The 16,466-nt window shown below is 45.4% G+C and overlaps 1 protein-coding gene across 1 annotated transcript in view; it reads right to left on the bottom strand.

Moving 5' to 3' along the window:
• Nucleotides 1-615: 615 nt before the first annotated feature.
• Nucleotides 616-16,466, bottom strand: part of CNGB3 (cyclic nucleotide gated channel subunit beta 3) — a 564,986-nt gene continuing 549,135 nt past the window's right edge. Inside the window, exon 16 of the mRNA XM_078686155.1 lies at nt 616-1,141. Within this exon, the coding sequence (XP_078542281.1) occupies nt 719-1,141 (423 nt within the window). The 3' untranslated portion in view covers nt 616-718. The remainder of the gene's footprint in view (nt 1,142-16,466) is intronic.

Here is a 16,466-nt window from a genome sequence, read left to right as displayed (position 1 = left end):
GGAGGTCATTTGTAGTGACAGAAGTGGTTCTGCCTTCATGAGGCCCTATAATATAAAAGCGGGGCCATGATCATATCCTGAGAGGCCCCTGTGTAGTGTGCATTTTCTTAACATGTGGTGTTCTGCTTGAAGTTTGGTACATGGTGCTGGGCCTTTGATCTTCTTCTGGTGCATTCTGGTCATTGCACTTCATCAATGTTGTGGCTTGGTTGCAGTCGGCGGGGGGGGGGGGGGTGAGCATCAGCAAGGAAAGCAGATCAGTAGGGTGGTAGTTAGCTCCTGCCCGCAGCTGCAGGCGTGGCAGTTTTCTTGGTGGAAGTCGGATGCATCTGATGAAGAGGCACCTCCAGTGATTCACTGGACATGTTTGGCAGGTGATGGCAGGACCCGGAGGTAAGTGGTTGGCTCTTGTCTGTGTGCACGGGCCATTTCTGATTGCACCACAGTTGCTGTAGGGGATTGCATCACAGTATTGTGTCGTACATGCAGGCCTCAGTGAGAAAGACACAACACAAAGCCTAGTTGTTATACATGAGCACCCCCTCCAAAGAGGCAAGTACCCACAACATAGAGCAGCATTTCCACTGCAATACAGAATCATAATTCATAGTTGGAGTGCCGGAGAAGATGTACTTTTATGTGAGTTGGAAACATACCTTCTCCATTCAGGAAGGTTCACTGCATGAATATTTGTGACTCTAGTAATCAGCTGTATCAACTATTTCCTCTTCCCTTCTTTGACTTCGACAGTGAGCACCTCCCCCTCCCCTAGCGTTGTTGAAGGCGCCATGCTGATGATAAGCGATTTATTGGTTGTGCCTCTTAGAAGGACTGACTTCGATGATGTGGCTGCTCGAGTGCTCGGAGCTGGACTTTCATCCCGTTTCTCAATCTGGGTACTTTGAGTGGTTGTGGTAGGTTGCCCCGGAGCCTTGCCTTCCGGCTGCTTAGCATCTTTCACTGTGTCATCCTTCTTCGCTTTCACTGTGTCATCCTTCTTCGCTTTCACTGTGTCATCTTTCTTCTCTTTCACTGTGTCATCCTTCTTCTCTTTAACTGTGTCATCCTTCTTCTTAGGTTCTGATTGGTCGTCTTTCTTTACTGACGTCTCAGGAGCGTCTTTACTATTTACATTTGCTCCCTGGAAGAAATAATGGTATACTTATTAAATTAGGTAATTATTCTAAGTGATTTTACAAACTAAGGTGGTTGGACGTATGTTTTGGCATTCATTTTCAACAGGCATTGTACAACAAAGTTGAAGCAGAGATCAAAGCATGGTTAAGTATTTTTAAAAAGTCGGCTAATTTATACTTTTCACAGATGTAAAGAAACACGTTTCTATTTGGGGGAATTGTAAAACCATTTATTGAATGGGCCTATATTGTAAAGTCTTACAATGATGTTAGTGTGATTTCTAGGAAACTAACAGCAGAAAAACAGAAAATCATGCAAAAACTACACTTAATCTGCATAATATAGAATCCCTCCGAACAGAGAATTAGCAATAAACTACAGACCAAAAAATAAATAACATAAACATTATATTTCTCATCCAGGGGTGCCACCTGAGTGTCTTTCAGTGTGACCCTCAAGACCCGCAAATCTCAGAGAGGCTAATATCATACAATAAGTAATAGTGGGGGAGAAATTTGGAGGCTCCCCTGAGGTACATCTGTGGTCCCAGTGCTTCTATACGTCACATATATGTTTTAGAGAGCCTTTTGATGCTATTAAGGTAACTTAGGGGTCTATTAGGATGGCGGGCGCGCTTTGCCTGCCCGCCACCCTATTGGTAAACGGGACCGCCCGCCTTAAGGGCGGGGGACCCAACGCCAGCATTAGGATTTCTAGCATTGTGGCGGGCGGTGCTCTCAGCACCGCCTGCCACAATGCTAGAAATCCATTTCTGCATTTGCATTAACAAAGCGGCAGGCACCGCGCGGTTCCTGCCGCTTTGTTAATGCAAATGAAGGGGGGTCCCACAGGTACCCGCCCATGTGCAATACCCCCCTCCTTCACTCTGGGGGCCCGCAGGGGGCCCCCAGAGTGAAGACCGCATGCCTTTCCTTGGCGGCATCGCCGCCACGGAAAGGCATCACCCTCAGTCCATCATAATATGGCTGGCGGTGTCTGCTTGACACCGCCACCATATTAATCATTTTCCGCCCCGGCCACAATGCGACCGGGGCGTAAAAGTGGCGGGCAGTGTTTTGTTCCGCCGTGGTCCCCCCCGCCATTCTAATATGGCGGGGGGGAATACAGGGAAGGATGGCGGGCGGATTGCCCCCACCAGCCTGGCGGGGGCAATCCGCCCGCCATCCTAATGGACCCCTAAGTCTTATTGTGTAAAGACACCCCAACCCAAAACCATCCAAAGTGGTAAATAGTCCCATCCAGTTCGGTTTTACATAATCACAGAAGTAGGTCTAATTTACATTCATTACAGTTAACTATTAAGTGAAATAGACTGTGGCTGCCAGTTACTAATTACTTGTTTAAAAAAAACACTTAATTCAATATAGTTTTTCATGTGTAATGCGTTCAATGCTTAGGCAAACGTTTCTCATTCATAATTTGATTATTCAATATATTTATATATACTTTCACGTACATGGTGTGCATTAAGTAAATAACTTTAACTAATGTCTTTACTTGCATTCTTTTCCTTTAAGTCTTTCTCTTTGCTTCTCCTCTTTCTCTTTTTCTGGTCCTGGTGTCTTTTTCGTAAATCAAAATCTGCTCATATATTTTTTTATTTGATTGTGCTTATTAAAAATAATACCAACATAAGTCAACAGTGAGTCTACACAAACAAAGTACCCAAATATAAAATATAATAGGGAAAGGTTTAACAAAAACAAGTTCCCATCAGTCCACCATCGAGACCGCCCTTCATCATCTGGGATCTCTTTTGACACATATAACTATTGCTGTTAAAGGTGAAAAAACCTGTACTGGCTGTGTAACAAAACCATGTACCAGGAAAAACCACAGCAATTATGTAGATGTGAGAAAAATGGCGTGTCTAGTGGAGAACTGAATAGCAGTGCATAGAATAAAGTGTGTTGTGAAAAGAATAAGAAAAGGGTTCTAAAATTAGGTCGTGATCAGGGACAACAATTTTAATAAACAACCTCACACTCCTAAATCAATAAAAACAGTGCAAATTAGTGGCATAACAAATAACCACTTAATCAAGATGTAAGGTCGACATGTTTCTGCAGTCTAATGGAGTCTCGAGATCTCCTGCTGCTTCCTCAGGACCATTAGTGCTACTGCTAGATAAGATCAAAAAATAAACCATATCACCTGGATAGTGTATGTTACTGTACAATCATCTTCTCATCCTGGATATAAGAAGAAAAATGTATATGTAAGAAAAATATACGTGGGTACAATGTAAAGCATTAAAAATAACATGCAGTATTATGCATACTATATAATGTAATGCCAGTCATATAAAGTTGTTGACCGACAACTGGACCGTCTAAATCAGTCACCAATCACCAAATCGTGAGTATGCACATTTGAATTCACTCACCCACTCGATGAGAAGGAAAAACCCCACCTCACCTGGCGCAAGCTCAGGTAGTGGATGCACCGCACTATGAAGAGAATAACACACAAATCGATGTAAGCTACACCCATATGTATTCCTAGGTAAACCAGTCTCAGCATGCGCCACACATAGCGCCACAATCGTATGCCAAAAAACCACAACCCGGCCGCGTTCCTCTCTCGTTTCAGAGAGTATTGACGCATGTTTAGCGAGCTATCAGCTTCAACAGCCACTCATCAGTGACCCCAGCATGTTTAGCGAGCTATCAGCTTAAACATCCACTCATCGGTGACCCCAGCGGCTACACATACACTGGTACCATTCTTTGGGGGTAAAGTTTAGAAAAATAAAGCAAACAGCAGCTCACCTCTCCGTCGGTACACCGGTCGTCCCTCTAAGCTCAATCTTGGGGAGGAGCCGACTCGGTGTACCGGGGGGGAATAAGTCCGAAACCTGCTTCCGCGTCAGGCATGGGGCGTGTGCAAACGTGCACAAACGCGCGATGACGTGACACAAAGCGCGAAGGACGCGCTGTTGCACCAGGGAAATGTAGTTTTCCAGGATCGTTTGCAGGCTAAGTGGTAGGTTCGAATCCCCGAAGGGTGATTCGAATCTGCAGCGATGATAAATTAATCATCATGCGAGGTAAAAATTGTTTTATTAAATGTTGAACAATCACCATCACAAAGGAACAGCCTTGATCTTGGCTCAAACTCGCTCTGATATAATGCTGAGATATTGCCGGGAGAGTGTAATCTTAAGCTCTCACACTCTGATTCGACCAACAGGCACTCCACTCGATAAATTACTCAACACACTATACAAAGTATCGCTTGTAGGAAGTGTATGCGTGAGTACGCTACATGACATTAACCAACCAGTTTTTTATAATTCAGGCAAAGTTGCCTGGTATAGTAATAACATGTAGGAAGATATATACCTGATAGTATTTACTAAGACATTGACAATAATAGCAACATGCCACTTGTTATACAGATGCTATGTCATGTCTGAAACACTTTAATTCATGGAAAAATGTGGTTCATGGGAGGATGCCAAGCGTTTACAGCGACATCCAAGGAATTTCGTCGTTTAACCCACATTCATCACTCCGAAGTCTGTAAACCCATTTCTGTTCGCATTTGAACAGAAATTTTGAGATGTCAATTACAGAAGGAGGAATCCAAGGTTGATCCAATACAGTCCAGGAAATATCTGAGGGCTGGTGACCCACTTGTAAGAAGTGATTAGTCAATTTCGTTGCTTGTTTGCCACAACGAATTGAACTTTTGTGCTCAAATTCTTGTTTTAATTTTTCTGGTGGTCATCCCCACGTAGTTCAATTTGCAGGGGCATGTTATCAGGTAGATTAGGTTCGAGCTATTACAATGGGAAGTGTTTTTGCTCCTAGTCTCGCTAACCTGTACGTCCATACCTTCGAACAAACACACGTACTCGCAGACACCAATCCCCATCTACAGTGTCTGCGAGTATGGAAAAGATATATTGATGACATCTTTGTCGTATGGCGGGGAACGGTAGACGATCTTCGTCTCTTCCATACTTGGCTGAATGAAAGGAATCAATTCCTAAAGTTCACCATTGAGTTTCATAAACATCAGTTACCTTTTCTGGACTTGTTAATTTCTGCATCAGGAGGGGGCCTACATTCCGAGTTATATCGGAAACCAATGGCAAGGAATTCCTTGCTTAACTATGAGAGTTTCCATCCCAAATCATTGAGGGATAATTTACCTTTTGGGCAATTCCTCCGTATCCAGAGGAATTGTTCCACTAAAATAGCTTTTCAAGAACACTCTCAAACCCTTGAAAGTAATCTACGGGACAAGAAATACCCCAAACACCTCATCAGACATGCGAAAAAACGGGCTGCTAATAACAACAGGGAAAGCCTGTTGGAACTACTACCCCCAAAAATACAACAAGAGAGGATCACTTGTGTGAATACATATAGCACACTCTCTAATAAAATCAAGAACATTGTCACCAAACACTGGAAGATCCTCAATACGGGCACTGACTCAATACCTCCCCCTCTGTTTGCCTTCAAGAGAGGCCGCAGTTTGAGAGACCAGTTGGTTCATACGAGACCTAAAACCTCGATTCCCCGGGCGGTTGGTACTCTATGGGACTTACCCGCGGTTACTGGACACCATCCTTGTGGTAGCTGCGCGGCTTGTCCACAAACTATGAAAACACTCTCTATAGACATAGGTACCAACAGACCTTGGCAACTTAGACGATTCACCAATTGTAACAGCTCGAACCTAATCTACCTGATAACATGCCCCTGCAAATTGAACTACGTGGGGATGACCACCAGAAAAATTAAAACAAGAATTTCTGAGCACAAAAGTTCAATTCGTTGTGGCAAACAAGCAACGAAATTGACTAATCACTTCTTACAAGTGGGTCACCAGCCCTCAGATATTTCCTGGACTGTATTGGATCAACCTTGGATTCCTCCTTCTGTAATTGACATCTCAAAATTTCTGTTCAAATGCGAACAGAAATGGGTTTACAGACTTCGGAGTGATGAATGTGGGTTAAACGACGAAATTCCTTGGATGTCGCTGTAAACGCTTGGCATCCTCCCATGAACCACATTTTTCCATGAATTAAAGTGTTTCAGACATGACATAGCATCTGTATAACAAGTGGCATGTTGCTATTATTGTCAATGTCTTAGTAAATACTATCAGGTATATATCTTCCTACATGTTATTACTATACCAGGCAACTTTGCCTGAATTATAAAAAACTGGTTGGTTAATGTCATGTAGCGTACTCACGCATACACTTCCTACAAGCGATACTTTGTATAGTGTGTTGAGTAATTTATCGAGTGGAGTGCCTGTTGGTCGAATCAGAGCGTGAGAGCTTAAGATTACACTCTCCCGGCAATATCTCAGCATTATATCAGAGCGAGTTTGAGCCAAGATCAAGGTTGTTCCTTTGTGATGGTGATTGTTCAACATTTAATAAAACAATTTTTACCTCGCATGATGATTAATTTATCATCGCTGCAGATTCGAATCACCCTTCGGGGATTCAAACCTACCACTTAGCCTGCAAACGATCCTGGAAAACTACATTTCCCTGGTGCAACAGCGCGTCCTTCGCGCTTTGTGTCACGTCATCGCGCGTTTGTGCACGTTTGCACACGCCCCATGCCTGACGCGGAAGCAGGTTTCGGACTTATTCCCCCCCGGTACACCGAGTCGGCTCCTCCCCAAGATTGAGCTTAGAGGGACGACCGGTGTACCGACGGAGAGGTGAGCTGCTGTTTGCTTTATTTTTCTAAACTTTACCCCCAAAGAATGGTACCAGTGTATGTGTAGCCGCTGGGGTCACCGATGAGTGGATGTTTAAGCTGATAGCTCGCTAAACATGCTGGGGTCACTGATGAGTGGATGTTGAAGCTGATAGCTCGCTAAACATGCGTCAATACTCTCTGAAACGAGAGAGGAACGCGGCCGGGTTGTGGTTTTTGGCATACGATTGTGGCGCTATGTGTGGCGCATGCTGAGACTGGTTTACCTAGGAATACATATGGGTGTAGCTTACATCGATTTGTGTGTTATTCTCTTCATAGTGCGGTGCATCCACTACCTGAGCTTGCGCCAGGTGAGGTGGGGTTTTTCCTTCTCATCGAGTGGGTGAGTGAATTCAAATGTGCATACTCACGATTTGGTGATTGGTGACTGATTTAGACGGTCCAGTTGTCGGTAAACAACTTTATATGACTGGCATTACATTATATAGTATGCATAATACTGCATGTTATTTTTAATGCTTTACATTGTACCCACGTATATTTTTCTTACATATACATTTTTCTTCTTATATCCAGGATGAGAAGATGATTGTACAGTAACATACACTATCCAGGTGATATGGTTTATTTTTTGATCTTATCTAGCAGTAGCACTAATGGTCCTGAGGAAGCAGCAGGAGATCTCGAGACTCCATTAGACTGCAGAAACATGTCGACCTTACATCTTGATTAAGTGGTTATTTGTTATGCCACTAATTTGCACTGTTTTTATTGATTTAGGAGTGTGAGGGTGTTTATTAAAATTGTTGTCCCTGATCACAACCTAATTTTAGAACCCTTTTCTTATTCTTTTCACAACACACTTTATTCTATGCACTGCTATTCAGTTCTCCACTAGACACGCCATTTTTCTCACATCTACATAATTGCTGTGGTTTTTCCTGGTACATGGTTTTGTTACACAGCCAGTACAGGTTTTTTCACCTTTAACAGCAATAGTTATATGTGTCAAAAGAGATCCCAGATGATGAAGGGCAGTCTCGATGGTGGACTGATGGGAACTTGTTTTTGTTAAACCTTTCCCTATTATATTGTATATTTGGGTACTTTGTGTAGACTCACTGTTGACTTATGTTGGTATCATTTCTGTTCAGGGGATTCAACAGGAAGGGTCTTTAAATATACCCCTGGGACCTTCTCATTGTGATTAGCTTATTAAAAATATACATTTGCATTCTTTGTACTATTCAGTATTGTATTCATAACTTCTTATTATCACTGTATACTTTTGACATGTGATATTACTTTTGTATTTTTTCTGTAATAAATAAAGTTAAACTTAAAAAAGAACTTACAAAGGAGGAAAACTGGTTTTATTGGAGAAGAGATGCAGATTCTACCCCTCCATAAAACTACTGAACTTTTATGCCTGGGACCGAATGACAAAACAGAATGGAGGTTCCAATATACGGAGTGCAAAGGCACCATGCAGGGAGACACCCATTTTCTGCAGACTCAAATAATGAGTCTGCTCCCTAAACTATTGACTTAGCACATGTTTTCCTGTTTCCACACACACAAAACATGTAACACCGCAAACAACATATCCTAGTTAGGGTTTGGCTGCAGTTGTAAGGGACAGTGTACATTTTATACAAGGAAGACTGTGGGGTGACGCCACACCAGGAGTGCAGGTAATAGTGAACAACTGTTTAGTTGTCACCAACTGCCAGCTAAATATGACCTGAAGTGAAATAGCAGTGGCTATGGGCTGATTGGGGGCCGCCCTCTCTGGGAGCCTGTCCTACGCCTACGAAGTCGGCACGGAACTTGGGAGTGCTGATTGACCCCGCTCTTTCCATGACTTTGCAGGTTAATAGAACGGTTGCTACCTGCTGGGGTATTATTAAAATACTCCGAAAAATAAAATATTACCTGTCTCCTCAGGCGCGGAAGCAAGTGGTGGTAGCACTTGTCGCTTCGCGACTTGATTATTGTAACGCTTTATACACCGGCATGAATAAGAGCTTGTTACAGCGTCTTCAGACTGCCCAAAATGCGGCCGCCAAATTTGTTCTGGACGCTCCCAGATTAGCGTCGGCAACAGCAGCCAGGAAGGCCTTACACTGGCTTCCTATTGAATCGAGGATTACATTCAAAACTCTCTGCCTCACTTATAGTGCCCTCTCTGGTAAGGGTGCTGGGGGTGTCAAGAAGCTGTTGCTACCCTACGTATCGGGTAGAGACTTACGCTCCTCTTCAAAGAACTTGCTTGTGGTACCTCGTTTCCGCAGGAATAAGTGGGGTGGTAGGGCTTTTTCTTCAATCGCCCCTAAGCTATGGAATACTCTTCCTTGCGAAATTAAATCACAGCCCTCCGCTCTGCTTTTTCGAAAAGCCTTGAAAACTTGGCTGTTCGCTAGGGCGTACCCGTAGTTACTTTATATTTGTTCTGATGGTTTTTGTTGATAGGTGCCTTGATGCCTTCGGGCTTAGTCGCGCATTACAAGATTCCTTTCGTTTCATTTCATTTCATTTCAGTGGCCACCCTTTACTCTGAGTGCAGGTACACTTTAGGTGCATCCCCGTACCAGAACAAGCATTTGCAATGCAATTGGTCTCACTTTTGGGACCTTATATGTATTTAGCTATGCAGCACATTAGCCCGGGCGCTGAAATATCTACTATTCTTTAACATGGAGGGAAAGTAAGCATGAAACTGCGTGACACGCCAGGTATGGGAACACATGGAGAGAAATATTGCCTTACAGCAGGAAATAGTATAGTTCAAATCTCTGTTTTTGATATAAAATCAGGGCCTTCGATGGTCATCTAATTGAAAATAAAAGATTAAAAAAATATATTATTGTCTACAGGTGCTCGTGGAAGACAATTTCTATGGACTGGAAAAGAGAGGATGCTAAAGTGATTATTGTATTTTACTGACCTCTGCTGGTAGTTTTCTATCAAAAGAAAATTACTCTCTTTAAAGGATTTCCCTTCCTCTACAACGCTCACCAAGTGCACATCAATGTGCCTGCTGTTTCTGCAGTCTGTAGAAAAAAAAAACGGACCGCCTGTCCCAGGGCACAAAACAGAGCCCGATAGAGACCCGTTTCGAGGCCCCCTTAAAAAAATAGCCGGTACTCAGACCCGGTGAGACCCGGCCCACTTAAAGCCCTGGACAGGGCCTTATATTTAAACTGGATAGCACCCACAGAGATAGGAGTGGAGCCCAGGGTTCCCCCGGTGCCTTCTCTATCACAACTTTCTCCATATATGGGCCTAACGGTGATAGAGAGGCCTTCTATGCTGACCTTTTACTGATGGTCTCCTTCTTTGCTCGAGGTGACATACTCCTTGGTGGAAAACTCAACGTTTCCCTTGACCCTCAATGTGAGTGACATTCCTGGCAGGGAAATCTACCTCTACCTCAAGCCCTAATCCAGGGCCTGCTTGACCTCTCCTTAGTTGATGCTTGGCGCCACCTTCACCTGCACGAACGGGATTACACATTCTATTCCAACGTTCACAGGACATACTCCCATATTGATTACTTTTTAGTCTCCCGATCGCTTCTCCCCAGCCTAATTGACACAGCGATCGAGGTCAATGTCCTGTCTGTTCACACCCCCATGTGTCTTAACTTAAGCCCCAGTGTAACTCAACCACTGTTCCCAAAACCATGGATCATGAATGAGCTAGTGTTTCACAATCCGACTCTTTGTGATGGCATTAAAGATTTGATTGAACACTATTTCACTGAAAATTACACTGGCGGAGTGACACCGGCAACCCTATGGGATGCAGCAAAAGCGGTCATCAGGAGGGAACTTGTGTCACACATTGCGGCATTCAAAAGGGTGGCCAAACTCCATAACAGGAGCTTGAAAGTCTACTCCAACAAGCTGAGTCAAGATACATGAAGGGAGGTACACTTAGGGCCCTGAGAGACCTTCTGCACATTGGGGGAATTTGAGCATCCACTGATGAAAGAAGCAGCTAAGAAACTTCTCAATATGTTTCAAACATACTATGAATGTGGGAATAAGGCCGACCGGCTCCTTGACCATAAAATACGCATTCACTTCAAACGCAACCACATACACGAGATTTGTGATGGGGCGGGGAAGACTCACACGAGACATCTGACATAGGGTCGGTCTTCCATGATTATTATTTGGCAATCTATCGAACCCAAAATCTTGACGAACAGTCCCAAGATGACTACCTTGGCGACTATGTACCCCCCAACAGAGCGGAAGAGCTGGCACTACTGGAGGATGACATAAGCCCAGACAAGGTTAGGCATGGGTTCGCTTCTATCATTTACAAGGCCTTTAAATCTTTCCTGACGAACCCTTAGCACGGTGTTCAACTATTTTTTTATGTCAGTAACAGTCACCGACCCAATGCCAGAATCCAATCATATGTTACTTTTGAAACCTCATGTGCCCCTGATGTGTTGCCCAAATGTGCGTTTGAATTACGATGTAAGATTTTCACATTCATTCTTGTAGCGAGTCTTAATCATATGTGGCCGACTACAATAACACCTCAGCAATCAGGCTTTATTAGTAATAGGCAAGCTAATGATAATACCCTCATGGATGTTGCCCTTATGGAAGCAGCAGAGTGGAACCACCAACCCTTGGCACTTCTTTCCCCGGACACTGAAAAAGCGTTCAACAGGGTGGGTTGGGTATACCTATAAAATTTCTTGGCTAGAACACACATGGGCCCAAAGATGAAAACCTACATACATGCCAATTTTTAGAAGCCCGCAGCCAATTTAAGATGAATGCTTCCTTGTCGCCCACTATCTCTCTCGCAAGAGGGATCATCCAGGTATACGCCCATGTCATTTTCCCTCTATCCATGAAACCTCTTGAAGCAAAAATCCAGTATAATCCTGAGATCCATGGTATGCAAGTCTGCAACAGCGAGCATAAACTGACCCTCTTTGCATACGACATAATATGCTTTATCACCAATCCTGAGTCTTCCATCCCAGCATTAATGAGGGAATGAAACTTATTTACCAAGGGCATCTGGCTTTAAGATTATTTTTTTTAAATCCTAGGCCATGGGAGTGGCTGAACCACAAGGTAGCGTCTGTGAACATAGCCAGTGAGTCGATTTGCAATGGACAACATCAGCTATCACGTACCTTCGGGGAAAACTTCTGTCACATTCTAGTGGTCTATAGCATAGCAATATACATCCTGTGCTCACTGTCCTTTTTAAGGACCTCTACCGATGGGGCAAACTAGAGTTCTCTTGGTTAGGATGACTTAACTTCCCTAAAATGAACTTTGTGCCGCTCATGCTTTACATCCTCCAGCCCCTTTCCTTTACTATATTTAAGACAAAGCAAATACAAATACGCCATAAAATGCTTAGTTTTGTTTTGGGGGACAAATCATCATGATTGGCCCAGGTGACCCTGTTTCGGCCAACAACTGAGGGTGGCCTAGGTTTCCCAGACATTTCCATTTATATCCAGGCAGCACTACTTCAGCCCTCATTATACTGGACTTATGGCCCCGACAACAAACCCTGGGTGTAGGCCAAGCAGGTCTTTTCTGTGACCCCTTTGGATGGCCGGTTGTGGCTTCCCCTATCAGTGGGTGCATCAGATCCTCCACCTCTCCCGTTGACTTCTACACTACTAGCTTAATGGCGAGAGGTCCTAGCAAGACACAAATTCCCAACTTACCCGTTCCCCCTCACTCCTCTTGCACCCAACCAGGATTTCCCGCCAGGTGTGATTCACCAATATTCCTTCTGCTGGGATCACAGACAATCCCCCAAGCTGATGGACGTCCATGATGACGGCAACCTGAGGACTAACGAAACCTTGCAGGAGAAATTTGCTCTGGCTAAGCAAGATGATTAACAGATAGGTCAAGCATTACATTGGGCTGGACGACCCTCTGCTCGCCTGGCCATGCAAAGAGAGAAAACACCTTACAAACTCCTCATGCGCTGGTATTTGACACTAGTGAGGTTACACAATATGTTTGGGAGCTCAGATAACTGCAAGGAATTTGGGGAACAGGGTACATTTCTACATCCATAGTAGACATGCCTGAGAGCGCAAACATTCTGGGACGAGGTCCTCCTCACGATACATAGCATTGCCAACGTCACACTACCCCGTGATCTACTGTTGATCCTCCTGGGTGACCCTGGCGCAGAGTGAATTTTTCCTTGTCAACTCCACGAGGGCAATTAATTTCCCATTGTTAGATTTGGGGGTCTCTAGTTGGCAGAGGTAGGTACTTATGACAAATAGGGACCCCCAAATCTAACATTGGTGGTCAGCGGTGAGGATTCTGGACTTGCATTTGTGACTCCTGTACAGTGATTGGTGAACACACTAGTGAGTGCAGACCAAAACGCAACCACATACTTTTGGTAGATTTCTTTTTGGGATTTTCTATTTTTGAGAACTGCCAAGTTTAACCATTATGGAGAGAGCAGAATCCATAGCCTATGATGGTTTTGATTAGGAAGAGGAGAAACTGGAAAGCTACAAAGTAAAACAGCTGAAGGACTTCTGCAAGAAATTTAATGTCTCCATTATTGGGCTCACCAAGAAGGAGTTCTACAAGGGGCGGAGGGCCTAGGTATAATCATGGAATATCCCTGAGAATGAGGATGGGGGTGATAGTGCAGATTTGCAGCTTAAGGGCTATTGGGTCCAGGAGGAAGGAGAGCACATTACCCCGCAGGTAGCAGTGTTTCTGCCAAGAGTCTACCTCCGAGGAGCTGGAGGAGAGAGAGAGATGCAGGATGCATGAGATGGAGCTGACAAAGCTCAAGTTAAATGGGCAGTTGGAATTGGAAATGCAAACCAGGAAGTTAGCCCTGGAAGAAAATAAATTGCAGTTTGAACATAAAAAGGTTTTGAGGGAGTTGGAATTGAAGGCCAAGAGCTTAGAGATTACTCCCCCTGGTGGCAGCACAACGTCAATGCCTGTGGAAGCTAGAGTTGTATATTCCTAAGGATGTGGTGAAGGAATTTTATAACAATAATGATATTGGGCAGTGGTTCAGAGCCTATGAGGTAGCCATGTCTTCCCACCTGGTCCCTGAGAGAGATTGGGGAGTGGGGTTGTGGGAGCGGTTCCTTAGTGAGGGGCGGGACACACTGTTAGACATGCCTTCTGAAGTCCATAATTCTTACAGCCACATGAAGGATGCATTAATGTCCAGGTACGGTTTGTCCCCTGAACTGTATAGGCAGAGGTTCAGGAATAGCAAGAAAATAGAGAGCAGTACCTGGGTGGAAAATGTTCTTTTGAAGAGCATTGGATGGTTGGGTGAAGGGCAGCAAAGTTAATGAATTTCAAAGTCTCTTTGATTTAATTGCATGGGAGCACTTGTCCAGTAATTGTTTTCCAGCTCTGTGCCAGCACCTGATTGATAGCAGGCTGACTAACCCTAGGAAACTTGCTGAGGAGGCGGACCGCTCGTGAGCACCTGGGTCCACAAGGGTCACATGGGAGACTCAGCCAAAGGTGCACAGGGTCCTCAGCAGAAGAGTGCGGGGGACAAGGGTAAACAGAAGGAGTTCCATAAAGGGCCCCAAAGTAATTCCCAAGGGAACCTAGGAAAAGGTTTCCAGCCTCGCCCTGAGAGAAAGCAAGGGGCCCTGACAGGTAATCCTGTTCAAGAGGGACCCCTGAAATGTTACTAATGTGGGGACCTGGATGATAAGGCAAATGACCCCAGGTGCCGCCTATTTGGAAAAGCAGCACCCCCTGGTGCTCCACCCAGGCAGATGGCGAGTATAGCCTTGGGGGAGGAGATTGGTGTCCAAGGTGGGTGGGGTCCCGCAGAGATGTCCCTTGTCTCTTTAGGAGACTGTGAGGTGGTCCTAGGGACCCAACTGCCCAACAACACTAAGAAATATGGGCAGTGGGTGACCATCAATGGCCATAAGGTGGAGGCACTTAGAGACACAGGAGCCAGTGTGACAGCTGTCAAGTGTTACCTCGTGTCTCAAGAGCAGATTGTCCCTCATTCATTTTGCTGAGTTGTTGCCACTGACAACACAGAGAGCCATTGTCCAATGGCTCAGGTTCCCTTTAAGTGGGATGAAGGGTCTCTAGTACTCTTCAGGTAGCTGTGAGGCCCGCCATGCCTGTTTGTTGGGGAATGATTTGGAGCGTTCACCTTGGGGAAAGGTGGAGCAGAGTACTCACTTGGAGATGTTGGGTCTGCCTGACTGGGCGTGTGTGACCACCCGGTCAATGGCAGCCTGTAGGGGTGCTCAAGAGGACCTGGAGCCTGAGAGGGAGGCCCAGGAACCTGCTTTAGAGAGAGGAGGCAGGGGGCGCAGGAAACCGGCCCTCGAAGTTCCCACGGTCCAGGAGGAGGTAGACCCGATGGAGATGCCCTGGAGCCTACAGGGGAACAGGTAGCTGAATTGGGAGACCTGCCTGAGCTGACCAATTGGCAGCAGGAAGGAGGCCCCTCCAGGGAAGAATTCTGCAAGGAGCAGAGAGAATGCCCCTCTCTCGTGGGTTTGCGGCAACAGGCTGCAAGCCAGGCAGCCGGTGATCAGTCTTGATCACATTGGATCTACTGGGAGAATGGTCTCCTGTATAGTGAGGCTAAGGTTCCTGAGCCTGGGTCAGCCAGTATGCTGGTGGTACCCCAGCACTTCAGAGCCTTCCTACTGGGGCTGGCTCATGATGTGCCATTGGCAGGACATTTGGGGCAGGACAAGACCTTTGAGAGGCTTATCACCGACTTTCATTGGCCCCAAATACGCAAGAATTCAAACACTCATTGCAGGACATGTCAGACTTGCCAGGCAAGTAGAAAGAGTGGGAGGAGGCAGAAGGCTCCTCTTCAGCCATTCCCTGTGGTCAGCACCCCCTTTGAATGGGAGGGTATTGACATTGTGGGGCCACTGGTCTCCAAGACAGCCATGGGCAACAGGTTCATCCCGATCTTGGTGGACCATGCCACCCTGTACCCGGAAGCCATACCTCTGAGGACAGTGACGGCACCATGGTGGGATGAGCACTGATGGGAATTTTCTTCCCAGTGGGATTCCCTCAAGCGGTAGTGTCTGACCAGGGGACCAACTTAATTTCCAAATATATGAAGTCCCTGTGGCAGGAGTGTGGGGTAACTTACAAGTTTACCACTCCTTACCACCCCCAAGGAAATGGGTTGGTTGAAAGATTCAACCGAACCCTGAAAGGCATGATTATAGGTCTTGAGGAACCTGTGAGGCTTAAGTGGGACGTCCTCTTACCATGCCTGTTGTTTGCATACCGTGAGGTGCCACAGAAGTCTCTAGTGTTCAGTCCCTTTGAGCTTCTCTATGGCCACCCCGTGAGAGGACCTTTGAGTCTGGTCAAGGAAGGCTGGGAGCAATCTCCCAGGAAACCTCCCCAAGATGTATATAGCTACATGCTGGCCTTCAGGAACCAGACTAGGCAATTCAGGCAACTCGCTGAGGCGAATCTGGAAGCCAGCCAGGAGGAGATGAAACGGTGGTACGACCAGAATGCCACTCTGGTACAGCTTCAGACTTGTCAGAAAGTGTGGGTCATAGCCCCAGTGAAGCCCTGCGCACTCCAG

This window comes from Lissotriton helveticus, chromosome 4_1 (genome assembly GCF_964261635.1).
Source record: "Lissotriton helveticus chromosome 4_1, aLisHel1.1, whole genome shotgun sequence".
NCBI lineage: Eukaryota > Metazoa > Chordata > Amphibia > Caudata > Salamandridae > Lissotriton > Lissotriton helveticus.
Note: the sequence above shows the minus strand (reverse complement) of the source record. Positions and strands in the feature narration are given on the sequence as shown.